At 42.2% G+C, this 19,460-nt stretch overlaps 3 protein-coding genes across 4 annotated transcripts; 2 read left to right on the forward strand and 1 right to left on the reverse strand.

Annotated features, from left to right (window-relative positions):
• The first annotated feature begins 1,164 nt into the window (after nt 1-1,164).
• Nucleotides 1,165-7,315, forward strand: calcoco2 (calcium binding and coiled-coil domain 2). The gene is made up of 14 exons (XM_046377212.1): nt 1,165-1,307; nt 1,798-1,969; nt 2,061-2,163; nt 2,507-2,667; nt 2,871-2,996; nt 3,089-3,208; nt 3,646-3,755; nt 3,832-3,901; nt 4,298-4,465; nt 4,570-4,758; nt 4,855-4,971; nt 5,045-5,198; nt 5,594-5,619; nt 6,051-7,315. The coding sequence occupies exons 2-14, from the start codon at nt 1,799-1,801 to the stop codon at nt 6,210-6,212; spliced, it is 1,677 nt and encodes a 558-aa protein (XP_046233168.1). The 5' UTR covers nt 1,165-1,307; nt 1,798; the 3' UTR covers nt 6,213-7,315.
• A 17-nt stretch (nt 7,316-7,332) lies between these two features.
• Nucleotides 7,333-10,169, reverse strand: snf8 (SNF8 subunit of ESCRT-II). The gene is made up of 8 exons (XM_046377220.1): nt 9,773-10,169; nt 9,616-9,666; nt 9,309-9,447; nt 9,102-9,206; nt 8,923-8,995; nt 8,610-8,751; nt 8,183-8,257; nt 7,333-7,780 (listed from the first exon to the last, which is right to left on the reverse strand). Exons 1-8 carry the CDS (start codon nt 9,824-9,826, stop codon nt 7,643-7,645), a joined length of 777 nt encoding a protein of 258 aa, XP_046233176.1. The 5' UTR covers nt 9,827-10,169; the 3' UTR covers nt 7,333-7,642.
• A 3,161-nt stretch (nt 10,170-13,330) lies between these two features.
• msl1b (MSL complex subunit 1b) lies at nt 13,331-19,434 on the forward strand. Of its 2 annotated transcripts, none has more exons than XM_046377095.1 (9): nt 13,331-13,482; nt 14,044-14,748; nt 14,827-15,026; nt 15,265-15,626; nt 15,730-15,791; nt 15,884-15,951; nt 16,655-16,779; nt 16,893-16,965; nt 17,698-19,434. In XM_046377095.1, exons 2-9 carry the CDS (start codon nt 14,128-14,130, stop codon nt 17,786-17,788), a joined length of 1,602 nt encoding a protein of 533 aa, XP_046233051.1. In that variant the 5' UTR covers nt 13,331-13,482; nt 14,044-14,127; the 3' UTR covers nt 17,789-19,434. The 2 variants fall into 2 exon arrangements, with proteins under 2 accessions (XP_046233051.1, XP_046233052.1); XM_046377096.1 differs by having other exon boundaries at nt 15,265-15,584.
• Nucleotides 19,435-19,460: the final 26 nt, after the last annotated feature.

Here is a 19,460-nt window from a genome sequence, read left to right on the forward strand (position 1 = left end):
TGTTCTAATGAAAAAACTGATAGAAATACCTAAATGAGACCCTTACTGTTACAAGGAACCTTGTCATTGTTAAAAATAAAAAAAAAAACAGCAAAAATCAGTCAAAGTGCAAATCCACACTAACATTTGGCATTTATAACAAATGACGAATAACAATAACAAATACTTTTAAAAATGCCTTAAAAATGTCTTGTCTTGTGTATCTGTCAGTTTGAAGACCGTGAACATGTACACGAACAGTGCAGAGGTCAGTTCTATTTATTGATCCATTTCGGCTCATTCAGTTTTCAATTTTAATTCCCGTTGCTATAGAAAAGCAGAGAGAAAGGAGTGTAGTGTACGTGTATATTTTTGGCCAGCATTTAATCACAATTATCTCATACTCTGTCCGTTTTCAAATTTAAGCTCTTGTGGTTATCACATGGTTACCCAAATCTCCTGAAATGTCATTTTGCTTCTTTAACTGATCTGTTACGAGCCTGTTGTGCACCTTGGCTTTGTTATTTGCTTGTGATTAAAAAATAAAAAAGTAACAAAACTCCAAGCAACATAACGCTGAGGTTGAAACAGTCCGATATTTAAGCGTGTCGGAGATTGTTGCCTACAGTGATATCACGTAGGTTTACAGAACAGCAACCGCTTCATGACGGCAAAGAGTTTAGCGCCCTCTTGTGTTTTCATCTCACACTACAGAAGAGAAGCGGAAGTGACTGTGTTTAAATGGGACTACGTTTCCCACAATGCACCTGATGACGCCTTCAGTAACACATGTAACGACGGAAGCGATGTCTGTGGTTACACAAGCACAGGAGCCTACGCGGTGTTAGACTTTGTCCGACAACATTCCAGTCATGCGTTTTCTGTTTTGATGTTGGCAACAAAATCACGTGACCGCCATTTATAAGTCCACTGGAAAGCACAAGTTTTTATTTAATTTTATTTTTTAGTTTAATTAATAGAGAGCTTAATTTTAACGTAGAAAAATGTAAACAAACGTTTTTTTATATGTTTTATACGTATGTAAAAATACACGCAAAAGAAACAAAATTAAAAATATAGAAAAGTGAATTTTCTAAACAATGTAAAAATAAAAAAACAAGCAGAATTCTCTGATTTAAATAAATGTAAAAAAATAAGTTTAACGTCTTTTGTTTCAAGATTATGTTTAAAGTCCTTTAAGAAGTCCGCGTCACGTCCTATTTTGGAGAGGCGCTGGACATATTTCCGGGGAGTACCTGAATGCATCACAGCGGCTGGTTCAGAGGAGCAGACGGCTGGTCTCGTTGCTGTGACAAGTGACGACAAACGTGAGTTTATTGTCTTTTTCTGAACATTTTTATGACTTTTAGGTTCATCAAAACAGTTTGAAGTTAAAACAAACAATATTGCGTATCAGAGCAATCAGCCTTTCGGCTGAGGTCTCTTTGGCACTTTCGGTTTCTTTATTTTAATGTCACTTTCGATCTTTGGCACACAAAAAGTTTTCACAACAGAATGCATGTTATTTCCAGGGAAAACTGCACCTTTTCATTTTAGTGTTCAGCTGTTTCAAGTCTGAGAAAGTGTTTTTGACTTTGTTACGGATGCGTCATCGACTTGGAAATAAGTGAAGCCAAGATTACAAGTGCGCAAAACAAAGCCAAAAAGCGCCAGCAGGAAGAAGCCTGCGAGCCTATGAAAACACCGGTGCAGCTTTCTGATGTTCCACAGCCATTTTGCGGCAGCTGCTGTCTTCAGTCACACACACATGACATGTTGGTTCATCATCAGTCTTTATTTGCTTACTGGCACACTCAGAATGGAGAGCCCGACTGAGGCTGCACCCGCCGACCCCTCAGCACGCACCTTCGCCCAGGTGGTGTTCATCGACGTCCCCCGCTCATACCCACCTTCGACCCACATCACCTGCCTCTACACCCTCACCGCGGCCTTTCAGCCCAACCCCAGGGACTGGGTGGGCATCTTTAAAGTGAGGAAACGACTAAGCAAACATGGCTGTTGTATCTGTGAGGTGCGGTGGAGACTCTCACCCCGACTTCTGTCTCACTGTTCTTGTCCAGGTGGGATGGAGCACAACGAAGGATTATCACACCTTTGTGTGGGTGGAGCCGTGCCTGGACGTGGAAGGGCAGCCGTCCGTGACAAGACAAGCCGCTTTTAAGGGTAGGACACAGTTTCACTTTTCCAGCAGGGTGATGTTTTGTAATGCACACCTCCTGTCAGACGTGTTTGATGTGTAAACTGCTGAAGCATAATCACCGCAACAGACTCTTAAATCTGCTGCTATGAGCTCACAGCAGGATGCACAGTATGCTGCTGTAGTTAAGACTGCTCGAATGGACAAAAATATGTCGTTCAAACGCAGCTTCGTGATCAACAGAAAATTCTCAGTTCTGTATAAAGCAGATTTATCGGATTTCCTGCTCGTCTCTGTTGTTGTTGTTGTTGTTGTTGTACATTGAATACTTTTGCTTTAAGGCGTCGCTCTGTGCTCTCGCCCCATCAGATTACTACCTGCCCAAAGACGAGATCGAGTTCTACCAGTTCTGCTACGTCGACAGCACGGGCCAAGTGCGAGGAGCCAGCACTCCTTTCTGTTTCAGAAGCCCAGGGGAGCAAAGCATGGAGAGCAACCCGGACGACGACCTCCTGGTTATCACAACGCAGGTTTCAAACCCCACTTGATAATGTTGATTACAAATGACTGAATGTCGGAAGAACTCAGGATTAAATCAGCCAGTATTTTTAAACTTGCTTGCTGAGTTGTGAAAAGAGTCCCGTGTGAAAGGCACAGCAGCTTGTATTAATGAAGAGCGGAAGCAAAAGTAAACAAAGCTTGATATTGACTCAGTGTGTTCTGCTGAACCCAGGAACAGGTCGAACAGAGCGTACGTGAGAAGGCTGAACTGCACAAGGAGGTGAATCAGCTAAAGGAGGAAAATGAAAGCTTAAAAAGGGCTCTCGAGACGGCACAGGAAGCAGCCAACAGCTTGAAGGTCTGCTTATCTCAATTATCACAGCGTCTGAGAGGAGAAAACAGTTTACCACCAACTGAACTTTGATGTCAGACTGTGGTTTATTTCTACAGGTGCAGAAGGAACAGGAAGAAAAGAGTCAGCTGGTCAAAGAAATGGATCAAATCAAGGAACAAAACGAAAACTTAAGGAGCGCACTGGAGGAACAGCTGAAAGGAAAGGAACTCATAGAGGTTTGTTGTCAGTGCACGTAGTGAGCAATATGACCAGATGATTATACATATCACAGTACAGGACATTTTCTGTAAATTCACTGAACAGTTGATGTGAAACGACGTCATGGAAAGACTTTTTTCTTTTATATAATCGACAAAAACGGTTCTTACTCATATTGATTTTTCTAGAAATAGACAGAAGAGAAAAAAACATTTTTCTTTCGTCCCATATGTGGTCATACTGCACATCCTGAAGTCCACATGTTGAAATCTGAACTCAGTGCCACAGTATCAGAGTGATAACCTGAACTTGGCTGCTGCCACCAGGAGCTGCAGAAAAGCCTGAGTTCAGCCAGAGCGTCGAGACAAAATGACGTCAGATCACTCGGCCTCGCTGTTAAAAGGCTGTGAGGAAAATATTCTGTCGGTCCTTAAACATGTGACGCTTGTTTCAGACGCACACTCAGGAGAAATACAACCAAGCTGTGAAGAAGATAAACCAGCTCAAAGAGCAGCGTGATGAGCTGAGGGCGAAGTTGGAGGCTCAGAGTGAGGAGGACGCCACGTGAGTCGAGTCTGCACAGTCTTCATCACTGCGTTAAGTGTGCCGCCCACTGAGGGATGTTTCTGTGTGTTTGTAGGCTAAAGTCCAAAATCAGAGAGAAAGACGGCGAACTGTACAAAATGAAAGACTGCATCCAGCTCCTGCAGGTAAGTCCACTTTAAAGGATGAAGCTGTTGTTTTTCCTGTTGTTATTGTTGTTAACAAAGCTGGTGAAATGACCGCAGCTCTAAATGCTTTCCGACTTCCCTCCCTCGTATGTAAGCCTCATGCCAAAGGCCGTTGGTTCCCTCCATGTAAATCTAACAGCTCACAAATACATACTTTTATTTCAAAAAAGGTCAGTAATTTTGCTAAGAAAACTCTGTAGTTTGTGTGTGGCACACGTATGGAGGAACTATGTTCAGCTGCAGATTGTCATTGTGGTTATTGATGGCAGCAGGATGGTGTATGTGAGAATAAGCCAGAACAAAACAGGCTCCATCAGTCGAGTTCTGAACCACATCGAGGACTTGGGTTTACATGTGTGCTTTATCTCGTGGCAGGTTGACTTTCAGAGCAGCGAGAAAGAGAAGGAGAGGCTCTCTGCAGAGCTGCAGAGGTTGCAAAGCCTCGTGCACAACATGGCCGACATACAGAGAGAGAACCAGGAGTTATGCAGGAGGCTGTCACAGCAGGAGACACAGCAGAGCTGTCCAGAGGAAGATCTGAGGGTGGGAACAAATAAGAAAAAGAGGCTGAAATTCTTTGAATTACAGAAAACAGTGATGTCACGTCCCTCCATGCTTAAAGCTTAATGGTCTGCCCTCCTCTACAGGTGCGGTGTCAGACTCTCACCTGCCAGCTACAGGACACTCAGGCCAAGTTGGCAGCTGCGAGAGACGAGCTCAGAAACTCCAAGAGAAAAACAGAGTACCTGGAGCCAGAGCTGGTGAAGGTCCGGGAGCAGCTGGAGAGCCTGAATGCATCATATGCGGGGGCTCAAAAGAAAATTGATAAACAGGAGGTAAAGACAGACTCTTGACGTGGTTTAGTTCCAACAAAGGGATATCGTGTCCACCTGTGTTGAAAGGGCGGCTTGTTTCTGCTCCCTCTGTCCCAGCTGCAGCTCAGAGAGCTACACGAAGCGGCCGCAGATAGAAACGGCGCCATAGAAGACAACGAACGCATGATGAAGCTCGTCAGCCACGAGAAAGAAGAGCTGGCCAGAGAAAACCAGGTACGCCAAACAAGCTCAGAGGGTCACTTTGTGTTCCAGACGCTTGTTCTTTAAACTGTATTCCCTCCGTCAGAATCTCATCGGCGAAATCGCGGAGCTGCGCAGAGCTTATGATGACCTCCGAGCTGCTCCACCTGCCGGCTCGCCAGCCAACAACATTTCATCCATCCGGGAAGGGCAGCAGCCGGAGACACCTGAACAGGCTAACAACCTGTATGAGAACATTGGTGAGTGACAGGCTCTCAGATCAGGACTCTTACTGCCGATTTCTTTTTTCTGGAGGGATAAAGTCAGCGTAAATCCCGAAAGATTCTCCTCACTTATCTCCAGCTGTGTATATATTTAATTCACCTGAGGTCTGTCATCACCCCAGTCCAGTGATGTTAATGGGTTTTTGGTTGTCCTGCCCTGATTTATTGAGACAATTTTCAATTTTTATATGTTCAGTGATTTTTCAGGTATTTTCTTTGTTGCATTCACTGACACATGATATCCATGTCACTCACTCCAACACGTGCACATGAACACACAAAAGTCACAATCATCAGCTGCAGCCCTGGAATAAAAGCAACGAATGATCGATAATTGATTTGACGATCCGGTGTTTTCCCTTTCTTTGCAGAGGACGCTGCAGACCTGGAGGAAGAAGTAAGTCAAATCATTTCTCATGAGCGATCACTGCAACATTCTAACCCGGCTTCCAAAAAGGTTGGGACGTTCTGTAAAACAAAACTGAATGTAAACACTTGTAAATGATTACATTCTGCTTTTATTTACGATTACAGAGCATCCAAATCACTCATACGATCGCTGACCAACGCACACGTTGTCAGTGAGCTGCGGCTGATCGTGTTTTTTAATTTCTAACTATAAAGCCCTTCACACACTTTCTCTGACACTGTGAACAAACTGTAAAAGTCGTACAAAGCAGACTTGAATGAACTTTCCACCATCACGAGGTCTCCGAGATCGACTCGTCTGTTTACAGTTTATTTTCGAAGCGGACTCAAAACATAATCCGCTCCCTATTTTGTTACGACTTCTAACGTGCTGCCGTCTCTATTTCTGTAACCTGGCAGCCGCTGGTGTGTCGTCACTGCCAGGAGAGATTCCCTCTCATAACCCCACAGGAACTGGAGCAGCACGAGCACAGTCACCGAATCTGTCCCTTCTGCGCCATGGTCTGCGACAACATGGAGCAGTCGGTGTTCGAAGACCACGTCTACAGCCACGAGCTGTGAGAGCGGCTGCAAAGCGCCCGCTGGGTACCACTCAAATGTCTGGAGAAAACAAACAAACAAACAAGCTAAAGAGTCTTATAAGGTGGCTCATGTGTAAAGGACCAGGCTGATATTTTTGCACTCATCTACTGCAAATTACTTCGACTTTACGTTACTGTTGTAGATTTCTTCCTTCCCTTAAACACACCCGTTAGTCTCCATCATGTGTCCAGCATGCAACACAAATCAGCTGGCAGAGACTTGAAACCCGCCTGAGTTATATAATCCCTCACAGTGAACATCACGTCCTCGTTTATTTCGGTCAGATGTTTGTGCCACAGCACTGTAATGTGTGTGCGAGTGCAGATGCTTTGCAAAGGTCTGCGGGGGATTACCAGACAACTTGGGCCGAGAGCCGTTTGAAATGTTCTGTGGTGATGTGATACCTCCAGACTTTCTTTCAATATCCAAAACTACAAAACAAGCCAAAGTTCTTAATTGTTGAACATTTTCGAAACACAAGCAGATAAAAAACTGGCAAAAAGATTCTGATTTAAATCGGGATAGAAGAGACAAACACGATGATGAACCGACCGGATGTGTCAAGTTTTCGAGATGATCTTTTGGACAAATCTGTTCAGACTCTGAGCCCTACAAGCTTTTATGAGATAAACAGTGCAAAAACTAAAGGCAGGCCTGATGTTCACCGTTAACTTGAATGTATTGACTTTCAATACTCTGAAAGCTGATTTTCATGTTTTACTAAAATCAGTGATTGGAAACTAAAGAAAAACCTGTGGTATCATTTAACAGCAGGAATTTATGTATAATTAGTAGTAAATCTGCAGAAACATGTTTGGAATGGTCCTTTAAGTTGATGAGATTGTAATATAAACTGAAGTGTGGCACATATTAACTTAATTTAGTCACTTAGTATCGCATCTATCACCTCTCTGAGGACATTCTGAGCTACAATAACCAGACTAAACAAGTTAAAGTGTTATGTTGATCTTAAAATGTATATGATAGAATGGATTGTAACAAGTAGCTTTATATCAGTGAATAAATGTAAGTGCATTTAAATGGTAACAGTGGGACAATAAAAAAATGTAGGTAAACCAGTAGGATGCAGAAGACGTAATCATTTAATTAAAAGTTATTGTTTATATGTGAAACATTTAATATTTACAGTCTGTCCACACACCCACAAACTGACACCAGAAGATCGCACACTGAAGCTGTGCAGTGTAGTGGAACAACAATGTTCTTGTTGCATAGAAGTCAGTGAGGAGCCGATGGGGAAAGTTTTCCCTCCTTGTGTCCAGAAAATAATCTCAGAGGGGGTCCACCCACCCAACCAACCGACCAACCAGGCGGCCAGCCGATTCAAATGAGCCTTCAGGTCACCAGGCACATTCTGTTTACCAAGTCTCTCAGGCTGTGTCCACGCCTTAAGGAGTCATCTGATTGGCCTCCTCTGGTGTGACATCACGGGAGGTCAGCTCAGAGAAGAGAGCAGGCAGCCAGTACTGCGCCTCTCCGGCTGCCTGGGAGTCCAGCCAAGCCAGGCCTTCCTTCAGCAGGTGGTCCTGCAAGTGTCAGAGAGCAGAGCAGAGCGAGAGTGATGCACGTTACGTCGCTTCTGCAGGCTTCAGCAAGTTAAACTCTGAAAACAAATTCAGTCCTGCTTCACAGTCATATCATCCACAGCTTCAACGTAAGGGAGAAAAGGAAAATGTAACTTCAAACAAACTGTGAAAATGCCATTTACAGTTTCTCAGAGCCCTGCATGATGTCTTCAGTTTGTTTCAACAGTCCAAAACCAAAAGAAATTCAAATTTACTGTCATATAAAACAAAGAAAAGCAGAAAACAATTAAGACAATTAATAAACGTCCAGAAGAGAACTTTTTAATATCAGATTAAGAAGACCTGCAGACATTCTGCTTCGAGCAGAGCAGTCAAACCTGAGGTGAGCGGAGATGCACTCACCAGGACGTGACAAGCTCGTTCCTTTTCCCACTTCAGACTGTCCTTGATCTCACTCACGGTCACGAAGCCCTTTTTCTACACGAGAACAAAGACAAAGACACACATGAACCGAGACAGTTTGTAAAATGGCAGGTGACGTCCGCCTGCTAACGTGCTATTTATTTGTCAAACATAGAAAGTTTCTGCCAGTTTGGAAGCAAAAAACCTTTCTGTACATAAACCAAATTAAGTTTTATCAACCAACAACAAAGTACAAGTTCACATCAACACAGAAACATGTCCAGCTCACTATGCATTTACATAAAGCATCTTTTTACCGATAAAGACTTCATGACCAAAGTTCACTACTTCACAGCAGTGAAAATGTCAGCATGTCAATAAGTTTAAAGTTCAAACTTAACACAGCTAAAGAGGAGCTGCGTCTTACCTCGGCCAGCTGGAGAACCACAGTGTGATCCATATTGAGCTCTGCTGGGACCGACTGGACCAAGTAAGACCCACCAACAGGAATCATCCCAAAGCCGTTCCCCATCACCTTCAGTTTCTTTATGGCTCTCATCAGGTCGTCTCTGGGAATATTTAATTATTTGAATAATCATACAGTGCAACTTAGCAGCAACACATGGTCATTAAATGATAAAAAACATGATGTCCTGATAAGTAAGTATCATATCAGCTGTTTGGGGAATAAACAGAAAATGTGATCAAATTAGAAATTTATCCTTATCAGTGACACTTACTGGCTCACATCCTGAGCGTATTTTCCTCGTCCCTTCAGTACTCTCTGATGGAGCTCATCCAACGTAATGAGTCCTGAAAGAAAATACACACAACAACATTTAAAACCACCAATGTTATCAATTATGGATTCTATGTCATGCAGATGTTCATGGCAGAGTCAAGCACATTGATTACTAACCTCCGTTTCTGTGTTTCAGGGCCAGACACACTTCAATAATCTGTACACCGAGCTCATAATAGAAGTCACCCACGCCGAGCATCTCAGACCAAAAACCTTTGCCAGCTGTGGCAAAATTGAGAAAAGGGAGGTTAAAAGTTGCTTTCAGTTTTAAAAATCACATAACTTTCAAAACATTTTGCAGATTATATTCCCAGTATTTCTCACAGGCAAGTGGGTCGACTCCAATGGTGGCACACATTTCCTGAAACTGAACCCTGAACTGTGGGTTCTTCCTGATTTCCTGTTTATGCTTGCTGGCAAACTCCTCCAGGTTGGACTTGAATGTCTCCAGCTGCTTGGACATCTGGCCAAAAGAAAAACAGAAACAGGTGAGTAAACTGCATCAACAGTGCAGAATATCAACACAAAGACAGTAAGTGCAGCTAACCATGTTGTAAGAAAGATCAGTTACCAAACAAACTACTATTTTGCAAAGAAACTTTTGTACTATTTGCATTTATTAACAACTCACTTGGACAATCTGGTCCTCTGCAATAACGGTTCCTCTTTCTTTATATTTGGCCTAAATAGACGGTGAAAAACCACAGGTGAGACATGTAAGTACTTCTCTAACTGAACGAGTTGATGTGAAGGCAGAAATGTCCAGTAACTGCTGCACTGTAACTTACCTCTGCGAGCTTCTTTTTGGCAATAGCTCCCGCGCCCACACCTCTCCGATGCATTTTGCTGGTGCCTGGTCTAAACTTTAAGCGGAGAATCTAAACTACGAGGTGTTTTATCGCAGAGGGACGTCAGGTCAGGAGTAAGCTAACTATCTAAACGAACCTTAGCTGCGAGGATATTCCTTGTTTCTGTCACTGAAGTTCACCAAATCTCACGTCTCTTCTCAATACGCACTTCTTTCTTAACTTTAGCTCTAAAATGAGCAGTTCGCTATTAAAATAAACTCAAAAGATGCAGAAAACAGCCATTTCGGAAAACGTATGTTGATTTGTGTACTAAAACAAGCTACTTCAGTACAACTGGTTCCATTTTGATGGCTAGGAAGTAAACTACTTCCTGTTCAATGACGTCAGAAGTTTATTTTCTTCGCCCCCTGGCGGCTCGGCGAATATAGCAGGGCACTGATTTATAAAATGCCACACAGGCGCGCGCACACACACACAGAGCATATAAAATACAAATTGGGAAATATTTTCTTCCACTTAATTATTCATGTTTTATATTGTATTGTAATGATTATTGATCATAGCAATATAGTCACCAAGATTAATGCAAAACTGAATACTGCTTCAACCACCATGTGTTTTTTAAAAATTATGTGTTTTGAAATCTAAAAGGTAACTGCTCGTCATAGCTTGTGATAATTATGTGAAAAGCAGTATTATAATCCGGTGTTGGATTGGATGAGTGAAGCAAAAACACACGGCTTGAGCAAAGGTAACCTTTCGCCACTGATCTGCAGTATTTCATGTTTCTGAGAGAATAAAACATGAAGTCACTTATTACACTGAGCACCAAGGAATCTCTTTATTTCTATGTGTGATGATTAGTGTTGTACAGATGGAGGCTGTACATCAGGACAAATATTCACTGCACACCAGATTACACGCTACACATGATCTGTCAGAGGGAGACGTCACACAGACTGCTGTCATGAGTTGTCCGATGAGCATCACTGCACCTTTTTGGAGCCCAGAAACAGTATGTGAGACAAGGCGTCGAGCACAGCATGACAAATCAGTTCCATAAAAAATGGAAAACACACCAGGACGCGTCTCCTCTGCTTCTCATGCAGACTGAGTGTCAGCAGCTCGTTGCACAGACGACCATCCGGATCGTCCTCTGCAGTGTCAGGCCTGTGAAGGCAGTAATTAGTCACATAAATCTGTTTTTGGTGCAAATCTGTTGCAGCCTTCAGTGACTTACTTGCTTTTTTTCTCCCTTTGGTTGAGCAAGAACTCAACAAAGTTTTTCTGTAACATGGAGTCCTTGATTTTGCCGATTTCGCTGGCAATGGTTGACTCAGCGTATCTTCTGCCCACATGCTGCTCGTCTTCACTGAGATATAACAGAGACACAAAGACAAAATCACACGACAAGAGCTGCAGCTAATGATTCATTTCTACATGGATTCATCTGCTGATTAGTTTATTGTTTAATAGTTTCATCCTGGTTATTATTCTGGTGTAAGTTGTCATATTACTCCTCTATGTGCTATTAGTTTACTGACTCTGCAGCTGCTTTTTACACCATCTGAGACTAGACTTGACTATTAGTGTAAGTGCAGGTGCTGAGTACTGCATGTGTACTGCTTGTCTTGTAATGTGAGGTCTTTATTTCTACTCATTTGTATCATATATATTTAGCGAATTCTTAATTTTTTTTTTTAACTTATCTGTGCTTATTTCTTTCCATTATGGGTATCAATAAAGGTGCATATTTTCTTCAAATTGATTAATCGTTCAGTGTATTAGAGGAAAGCAAACAAATTTAGAGCAACTAACCCCATGTCCTCAGGCAGAGCGTGTGCTTGCAGCACTCCAAGCAGACAGATGACCACGAGTTTGGACAGCACCTTCATGGTGAACGTTAAGCTGAAAGACAGAAACGTTTTAATTCAGTAAGAGCTGATTAAGAGTAATGTCTTTCCTTTCCTAATCCAATACGGTGCTCTGAGAGCAGACAGCCAAGAGAGAGAAACATGTAATATAGCTTAAACCAAATGCATGAACAACCACATGAAAATAATTTTTATGTACATTACCTTACCTTTGAATGCAGAAATCTTTAAAACGAGCAGTTGGAAATGCTTGTCCTGGTAGGTTGCCTTCAGAAAATGGCCTTTTATACTGTTTTCTCAGATGTGTCATAGCAGGAAAGTGAGCAAGAAAAACATCTTAGTTCCATCCCATTAAAGCATTAATGAAACCCACATACAGATGACTACTGATAAGCAGCTCTGAGGTAAATGTGGAGGGTGAATTGGTTCGACTTTCCTAAAGAGTTGCTGTGGAGTTAAACACCTCAGAGGGAAAGATTCATGGCCCATTAGACCAATGGAAAAGTGGTGCTTTAGCAGCAGATGAAAAAGTAATGGTTTGTTGATAACTCATGCAGATGGAGAAGTAAAGTGTAGGCTGAAACGTTCAGTCATCAGGATGTTTGACTAAAGGTTATCTGAGGAGAAGACATTTACACAGAAAACTTGACTCCATCAGTTCCTCCACCTGCTTTCCAGTGACTTTTACATAATTGCCTGGTGTTTATACTCCCACTTTTAATTAAACTTAACAACAGTCTACCTTTAAGTGTGTATTTTTTTACCAACGCTTTCAGATAGTCATATAGTTACAGGTAATACAATGTACAAAAACAGCTTTGAGGTACTGTGAGGTACTACTTGGATGCTGATGTTGTATGTTTTTACTTCAGCACAAATCAGTTATTAAATTATGATGTGTTTAGATTAGGAATAAGCTACCCAGCAGGATATAAACTCATTAAACAAAGAGGAAATATCAAACAACCTCAAATAAAGTTCTTCTAATGTGTACACGTACAACTTTATTAATGTTTATTAATTAATGTACGTACTGACTGGGTAAAATTTGTCAACACATGGTGGAAGAAATGTTTACTGAGTCAAAAAAGAATAAGATGCATCACAAGCAAAAGTTATGCATTCAAAATCATAGCACTACAAGTACAAAACTATTATGCAATAAAATAATGTGCTTAAAATATCTACGGTAAAATGTACTTATTATGCAAAATAGTAACATCGCTGTACACACTGAGGCATAGCTTAGTCTGTTGACGTACATCATATTATGAACATCATATTCTAAAAACATAATCATATGTTTTACATCGAATGACTTCATCTGAGAAGTCAAGAGTAATTATGGCCTAGTTGTGAAACAGATTTAACTTTAGCAGAGTAACAAAGTACAACATTTCTGTCTTTAGTATTGTGAAATCAGAATCATTTCTAACAAATAAAGTCAAAAGCATTTGACAGATACGTCAAATATGCGTTTTTGAATTGAAAAGAGCTAAACAGTCTTCTAGAGAAATGACATTTAAAGAACAACAAATATAAAACAGTACAAAATTATAATACTAAAGTTAAGTACACGATGCCTCTCAGCTAATAATAATAATAATAATAATAATAATAATAATAATAATAATAATACTGTGTTGTATGATGCTGATCTCTGCCTCCCCCTGCTGGCGTCCGTTTGCCTAAAACGTTCAAAACACAAGAAATGGCCAGCAAGGAAATTACGCATGCGCACTAGTCGGCGCTTTAAAACAAGTCTTGAGGAGGGAACATGAAGGCACTTGCAGGTGGTCTTGAATTATAGTCGAGGTAAGCTCGGTACGCCCGGATGCATGCTGGTATAAACACATTTGTCCGAACTGTACGTGTTTCGACGTGGTCCTTATAGCCGCTTCGCCCTGGACTCGCGTTTTGCTGGTTAAACTAGTCAGCTAGCGTTAGCCAGCTAGCTAGCTGTTATTGTTTTTCATGATTTCGCGAGAACCAAAATGGAGGAGATGGCTGCTGCCAGTGTCCTACACAGCCACTCCCGAGTCCTTGTTTGAAGCCCTCATACTGAAATGTCTACCTTGACGCACCACCGAGTTAAATTCTTCCTAACGTGACTAGCTTGTCTCTAAAGTAGTGATTATACATTTGTACTGCGGTGCTAATGTAGCTGAATGTAGCGTGAATTTCAAACCCGGCGAACGATTTTAGGAAAAGGATGCCCGGGATCAGACACACACTCTTGGTGTTGTAGTTTTCTCCGGCTTGTCCAAGTGTTCGCAGTTGGTGCATTGCCTTTACCCTCGTTTCACAGACGGCGTGTCTCGAGTGTGACGGACCACGGTAACACGACAAGTGTCTTTATTTCTCTCTGTTTTGTAGGACAGCAGCTGCCAACTTCTCATGGAAGGTAGCTGTGAATTGCATCGCCGAGGCGTTGCAGGATGAGAAGTCGTTGTGCTCGCCATGAGTCTGAGAGCCACACTGTTTTCAAGTGCAGGATTCAGGCAGGACGCTGACGCCATCGACTTTGACAAAACACGTTTTGGGGCCCCCACCGTGAGTCCTGTTAGCCTCAAGAGGGAGTCCTGCGACTTTGTGATAGATGTTCAAAACGTACAGGGCGGCGAGATCCCGAACATATCAAAGTACTTAGACCAGAATTACATGACAAGCAAAGTTTCCCTCGCTGCCACTGTTGCAGAACTAGTTCAAGGAGACAATAAAACTGTGGGGATATTGTCCCCTGTCAGACCAATGGGGGGTGAGGGAACCCCAGTGAAAGGTAAACCCCTCTCTGCTGACACTATGGATAACCCTCAGATGGCTGTGAACAATAACCCCAAGGATGCCGGTGCTGATGACAGCGTGAAGGGGGTTGTCCCAGGAGTCCTTGGCACCGCATCCATTGAACTCTCCTCTGAGGGCAAGTGGAGGAACATCAGGAAGACCCCTGCTAATCCCCACACGCAGGCCAACTGCCTCCGCCAGATTCTCCTCCTCCAACTGGACCTTATTGAACAACAGCAACAACAGCTGCAGTCCAAGGACAAGGAGATAGATGAGCTCAAAGCAGACAAAGAAACAGTATGTTAAGTTTTTTAAGCAAATATCGGTGTGTTGATTTTGAAAGCATTAAAGTCAAAGGTTCCTCTTCCTTTGCAGCTGCTTGCGCGCATTGAACGCATGGAGCGTCGCCTGCAGCTCACAAGGAAGGACCCGCCGCGTGACAAGCGCCTTTTCCAGCCCCTGGAGCCATGGACCCCTGATAAAGAGGACATGTGGGATCTGGACGTAGAGGAGAATCCACAGCCTAACCCGGCCACTCCGCTTCCCTTTAGCCGGGGTGGCAAAGGTCAAAAGAGGTAACATAAATAATCCGTGACAGCGCTGGGCTGTGCTGTGGTATTAAATCGAGCCAGATTAATAAAATGCGTGCAGAAAAATCTTACACAGTTCATTCAAACAGTAAGAATATATTAGTGATCTAATTTGCTGTTTAGATTTTGTATTCAAAATTCAATAGAGGCAGAAGCCATGACTTAAATGTCTCGTCATACTGTTGTAAATCCAATCTTGATTCTTTACTTTTTGCTCACACAGGAAGTCTTGCTTTGGAGATGCAAAAGTCCAGAAGTCACGGGGCAAAAGTGCCAAGCTTAGCCCCCAGAAACCCGAGATTCAGCCTGGCTCTCCCAATCAAAGGGAGCTGCGCAGCAAGGAAACCCCAGAGAAGACGGTTCCTATGAGGTCAGGGGCAGAAAGGGACATTATGCTCCCGTGCAAAGAGGAGCCTGAGCTGAGCTGTCAGATTGAAGATCTGCCCTTCATGTCTACCACAGAGATGTACCTCTGTTGCTGGAACCAACCTCCTCTGTCCCCTCTGCGTGAGACTTCCCCTAAAAAGGAGGAAGAGGTGGCCAGTGAGTGGACTCCTCATGTAGTACATGATATGCTGATTGTTTGTAAGCCTAACCTATATCCCATCTTTAATCACTATATCCATCTGATGTTCTGAACATGCCGTCCGTGAATAACTTCCTGTCCCGGCTTCTTTCCTCCTTCTAGTTCCCTCTTGGAGAGAAAATCATATCGAGCCCCTGGAGGACCCTTCCTTTACCCCCCCTGAGGTGAGGCGCTTCTGAATGGAAAGCAGTGATAGAGTTTGAGTTATCTCACGTTTAATCCTAAAGCATTAAACTGAATTCATCTTCCCACCCAGCCGCTGGATGACGGCGTGTTTCTGAAACGCCACATGAAGCTGGAGTTGGATGAGAAGAGGAGGAAAAGGTAGCGATCACTCATTTAAGTCGTTCTGATCTGAGACTCCAATAAATATTTCCTTAATCCTGAGTTTTGACTAGAGCCTCGCTGATACTGAATACTAGAGTTAGACAATAAAATACTAATGAATCGGCGATTATTATTTATTATTATTATTATTATTTGTTGGTTGAGTTTTGATAGAAGGGACATTTTACAGTTCACATAAAGTTTAACACTAAGTTATGTTGCCAACATGATGTCAGTAACAACACATGTGCTGACAAAAATGAAAACAGTTCAGTCCACAAAACTCTGGCTGGAAAGTATCACACTGTAATAAACATTAAACAAAGTGGTTTTCAGTCCTGTAAATTGAACCCTTAAATCTATTCTTCATAGTTAAAATAGCTCACTGAAGACAAACTCATTCTGGAGTTTTATAATTTATTTCTCTCTTTGCGTTGCAATTCAAGCTACAGGAAGCTTCTTTTGTCATCATGGCGTTAATGAGATGAAACTTTCTTTTTCTAAGGCAGAGCTGAGAACAGAAAATATTCCTCAGGGTTTTGTTTGTCAGTGAAATGAACAGCAATCTCAACTTGCTGTGAAGTCTTGACGTTGAAAATAATTAGTGAAGTCTCTCAGCTATAAGGCAAACACAAGACTCACCAGCTCTGTTGTGCTATTTAGTCTACCCGCCATTTTTAGTAACCCTCTGTGTTTTCAGATGGGACATCCAGCGAATCAGAGAGCAGCGCATGTTTCAGCGTTTGCAGCAGCGGATGAACAGGAAGAAAGTCGTCCCCGAGACTGAGCCAGAGCTTTCATCCTTCTACCCCGACACTGAAGATGGTGCGTCTGCACGACCAAAAGCTGAATGAGACTGCAGTGCAGCTTGGCAACATTGATTTGATGTTTTTAAACGCACTCAAGAGATTTTGACTCGATTCTTTTGTTTCTGACAGTTGAAACCATAGTGATCACTCCCTTCTTGCCCGTGGTTGCGTTTGGCCGGCCGCTGCCCAAATTGTCGCAACAGTAAGTCAGAGCTGCATTTGTATGTTACTTTAAGGTTAAATGTACACTATTCACCACCACTAGATATCACACTAAAGCACCAGGATCTCATAACAAAACAAATGTGCTCGTGTCTCACTTTGTCGGGTTGAGGGGGGGCAAGAAGGCAACATCCGAACACATGTTGCCCACATAACTCAGGTCCAGGTGATAAGATTAGGCTGAGCTGACCAAACATGAATCAAGATTCTGTTTCCACAAAGCCTGCTTCTTGCTTCAAATGTTCTCAGAACCCGGTTTTAGTGCAGGTTTATGACAGGTTGGCCGCCATTTTGTGTCTAGTTTTGAAACTGAGTCTCACGTGTCTCAGTTCAAACTGAAAAACCAGGCAGCTGATCAAACACGAGTCGATATTTTGTTGCTGCACAACCTGTTTCTCACTTGAAACATTTTCAGAGTCATATTTTAGTTAACTTTTAAGCTAATGTGGGAATTTTGTTACCGGATGGCGGCCATTTTGTGTTTTGCTTCAAAGCAGAGGTCACCAAACTCAGATCAAATTGCAAAATATTAATCAGTATTCAGTACAGCCTGTTTCTTGATTAAAATGTTTTCAGAACCATATTTTAGTGTAGTGGACTGCCAGGCTGCCATGTTGAAAACATGCACATGTGGTCGTCCATCCTGCATGAACAACAAGCTCAGATTACGACACACATTTTGAACAAAGTGAAATGTTTGCTCTTCCTGCAGGAACTTCGAGCTGCCTTGGCTGGATGACCGAAGCCGATGTCGCATTGAGGTGCCCAAAAAACACACACCTCACCGGACCTGTCGGAAGTGACTCCCACGTGGCGTCCACAGCGCGGAGATCACGCTACATGCCCAGATTAGACAACACTACATTTGTCTTGTCTGGGGAGGAAAAAGAAAAACAAGACAAGTCACCAGTCGCTATGTATAACTGCTGTTGCTTTCAGTCTGTGTGAGAGTTACTGACTCTCTGGTCTCAACGTGTCACCACAGACCAGCTGATCTCCTGCAGAATATTGTAAAAGCTGCTCCTTTGGGTGTCCTTCAATAGTTTTGGTCTCATTTACATTCTGAGATTAAATTCCAGAGGGTGACAGTCCCTGTGTTAGCAGCTGTCGAGGATCACACAGTTTGTATCCTAAGACAAAATGAACAGTTATGTGCATGTTCTGTAACATGTTTAAAATACATTTCATAGCAGCTGCTCCAACCAAAATTGATTTTATCACTTAAGGGTGGAGTCTGTCACTTCTTATGCATCGTTCGCCGACAGGCTAATTTTGACAAATCCTGAGCGCTGTCACGAGGGGGTGGGGTGGCAAATATTGGTTGCCATTTTGACTGAAAAGTAGAGCTTGACCTGTACGTCATGAGCAATACGGCTGCAGATTTTTTGTTTCTGGGTAGTCCTACTGCCACGCTCGTTCTTCCTGCCTAAAAGAGAAAAGTCAAAATCTGACTGTATTGTGCTGTGTTATTGCCTATATTGTTCGCACAAAACTTCAAATAAGATTTTATCAATGTTTAATGTGATATCGGGAGTTTTGAGCCACACTCAGCATGATTTCATATTAAAAAAAATGCATTTCCAGCCAATTCAATGTTTAAAAAAAAAAAAAATTAAGAAAAGAAACTAAATGATTGTGTTCTGGTTGGCTTGAAAACAAAGGCACTGAAAATTAGACAGGTGGTGAGCTGATACCCAGTGTTCTCTTCCCCGTTTTGTTTCTATTAGTTATTTTATTCTTTGTTTATGTGAGTTGCATGGACTCTATTTAGCTGTTTCAAAGAGAAAAAAAAGATGGTAGCATGGCTTAACCCCAAGATTGTTCTTGAAAGCATGACTTTTTGGCTGCTCTGTTCAGTGAGAACTGCTGCGTTCAGCCTCATCATGAGGCCATCTGATAATAACAAAGTACAGTTAGGATCTTAATTTTCGTGTTTCCAATCTTTCCAATATGCTTAACATCCAGTAAATATTAGGCAAGTTATGTGTATGCATCGGTCTCTTAAGGATGCAGTTAGCTGACGTTCAAGGGAACCGTTTTAGGTGATAAATAAGCTTTCTAGCTGTAGTTCTAGCAATGCTCACCAGTATGCTCTTTAACATGCTGCCAGTTAACGTCTCTTGAGATAATCTCGGTTAACAATCGCAGCGTCTGTTTTCTTCCTCACTGCGTTTGCTCGACCACTTTTACATATGATGCAACGGCTTTCCGCAGCTTTGACTCTTCTCCTGCCAGGCGTATGTGCAGGCAGACTTTGGAAATACAAAGTTGATTTTTTTTTCTGTACATAGCTTTCAGAAACAAATGTACATAAAACATGGCTGTTATTTTTTTATTATTTAATGTTGGAAGTGTTGAGTACATTCAATATTGTTCTATGATTGTATGTTGACAAATTGACAGTTTTGAAAGTTAAAATTTTTTTGGAATAAAATTAACATGTCTATGATGTTTGGGTTTGGTTGTGTATGTTTC

The sequence above is a fragment of the Scatophagus argus genome, chromosome 21, assembly GCF_020382885.2.
Source record: "Scatophagus argus isolate fScaArg1 chromosome 21, fScaArg1.pri, whole genome shotgun sequence".
In the NCBI taxonomy this organism is placed as follows: domain Eukaryota; kingdom Metazoa; phylum Chordata; class Actinopteri; family Scatophagidae; genus Scatophagus; species Scatophagus argus.

Coding starts and splice junctions, on each gene's coding strand:
- msl1b (XM_046377095.1), top strand. CDS start 14,128: ATGAGTCTGAGAGCCACACTGTTTTCAAGTGCAGGATTCAGGCAGGAC. Junction 15,792..15,883: donor CTTCCTTTACCCCCCCTGAG/GTGAGGCGCTTC, acceptor CTTCCCACCCAG/CCGCTGGATGACGGCGTGTT. Junction 16,966..17,697: donor CTGCCCAAATTGTCGCAACA/GTAAGTCAGAGC, acceptor CTCTTCCTGCAG/GAACTTCGAGCTGCCTTGGC.
- calcoco2 (XM_046377212.1), top strand. CDS start 1,799: ATGGAGAGCCCGACTGAGGCTGCACCCGCCGACCCCTCAGCACGCACC. Junction 1,970..2,060: donor ACTGGGTGGGCATCTTTAAA/GTGAGGAAACGA, acceptor GTTCTTGTCCAG/GTGGGATGGAGCACAACGAA. Junction 2,668..2,870: donor TCCTGGTTATCACAACGCAG/GTTTCAAACCCC, acceptor TGCTGAACCCAG/GAACAGGTCGAACAGAGCGT.
- snf8 (XM_046377220.1), bottom strand. CDS start 9,826: ATGCATCGGAGAGGTGTGGGCGCGGGAGCTATTGCCAAAAAGAAGCTC. Junction 8,752..8,922: donor TACGCTCAGGATGTGAGCCA/GTAAGTGTCACT, acceptor AAATATTCCCAG/AGACGACCTGATGAGAGCCA. Junction 7,781..8,182: donor AACGAGCTTGTCACGTCCTG/GTGAGTGCATCT, acceptor TGACACTTGCAG/GACCACCTGCTGAAGGAAGG.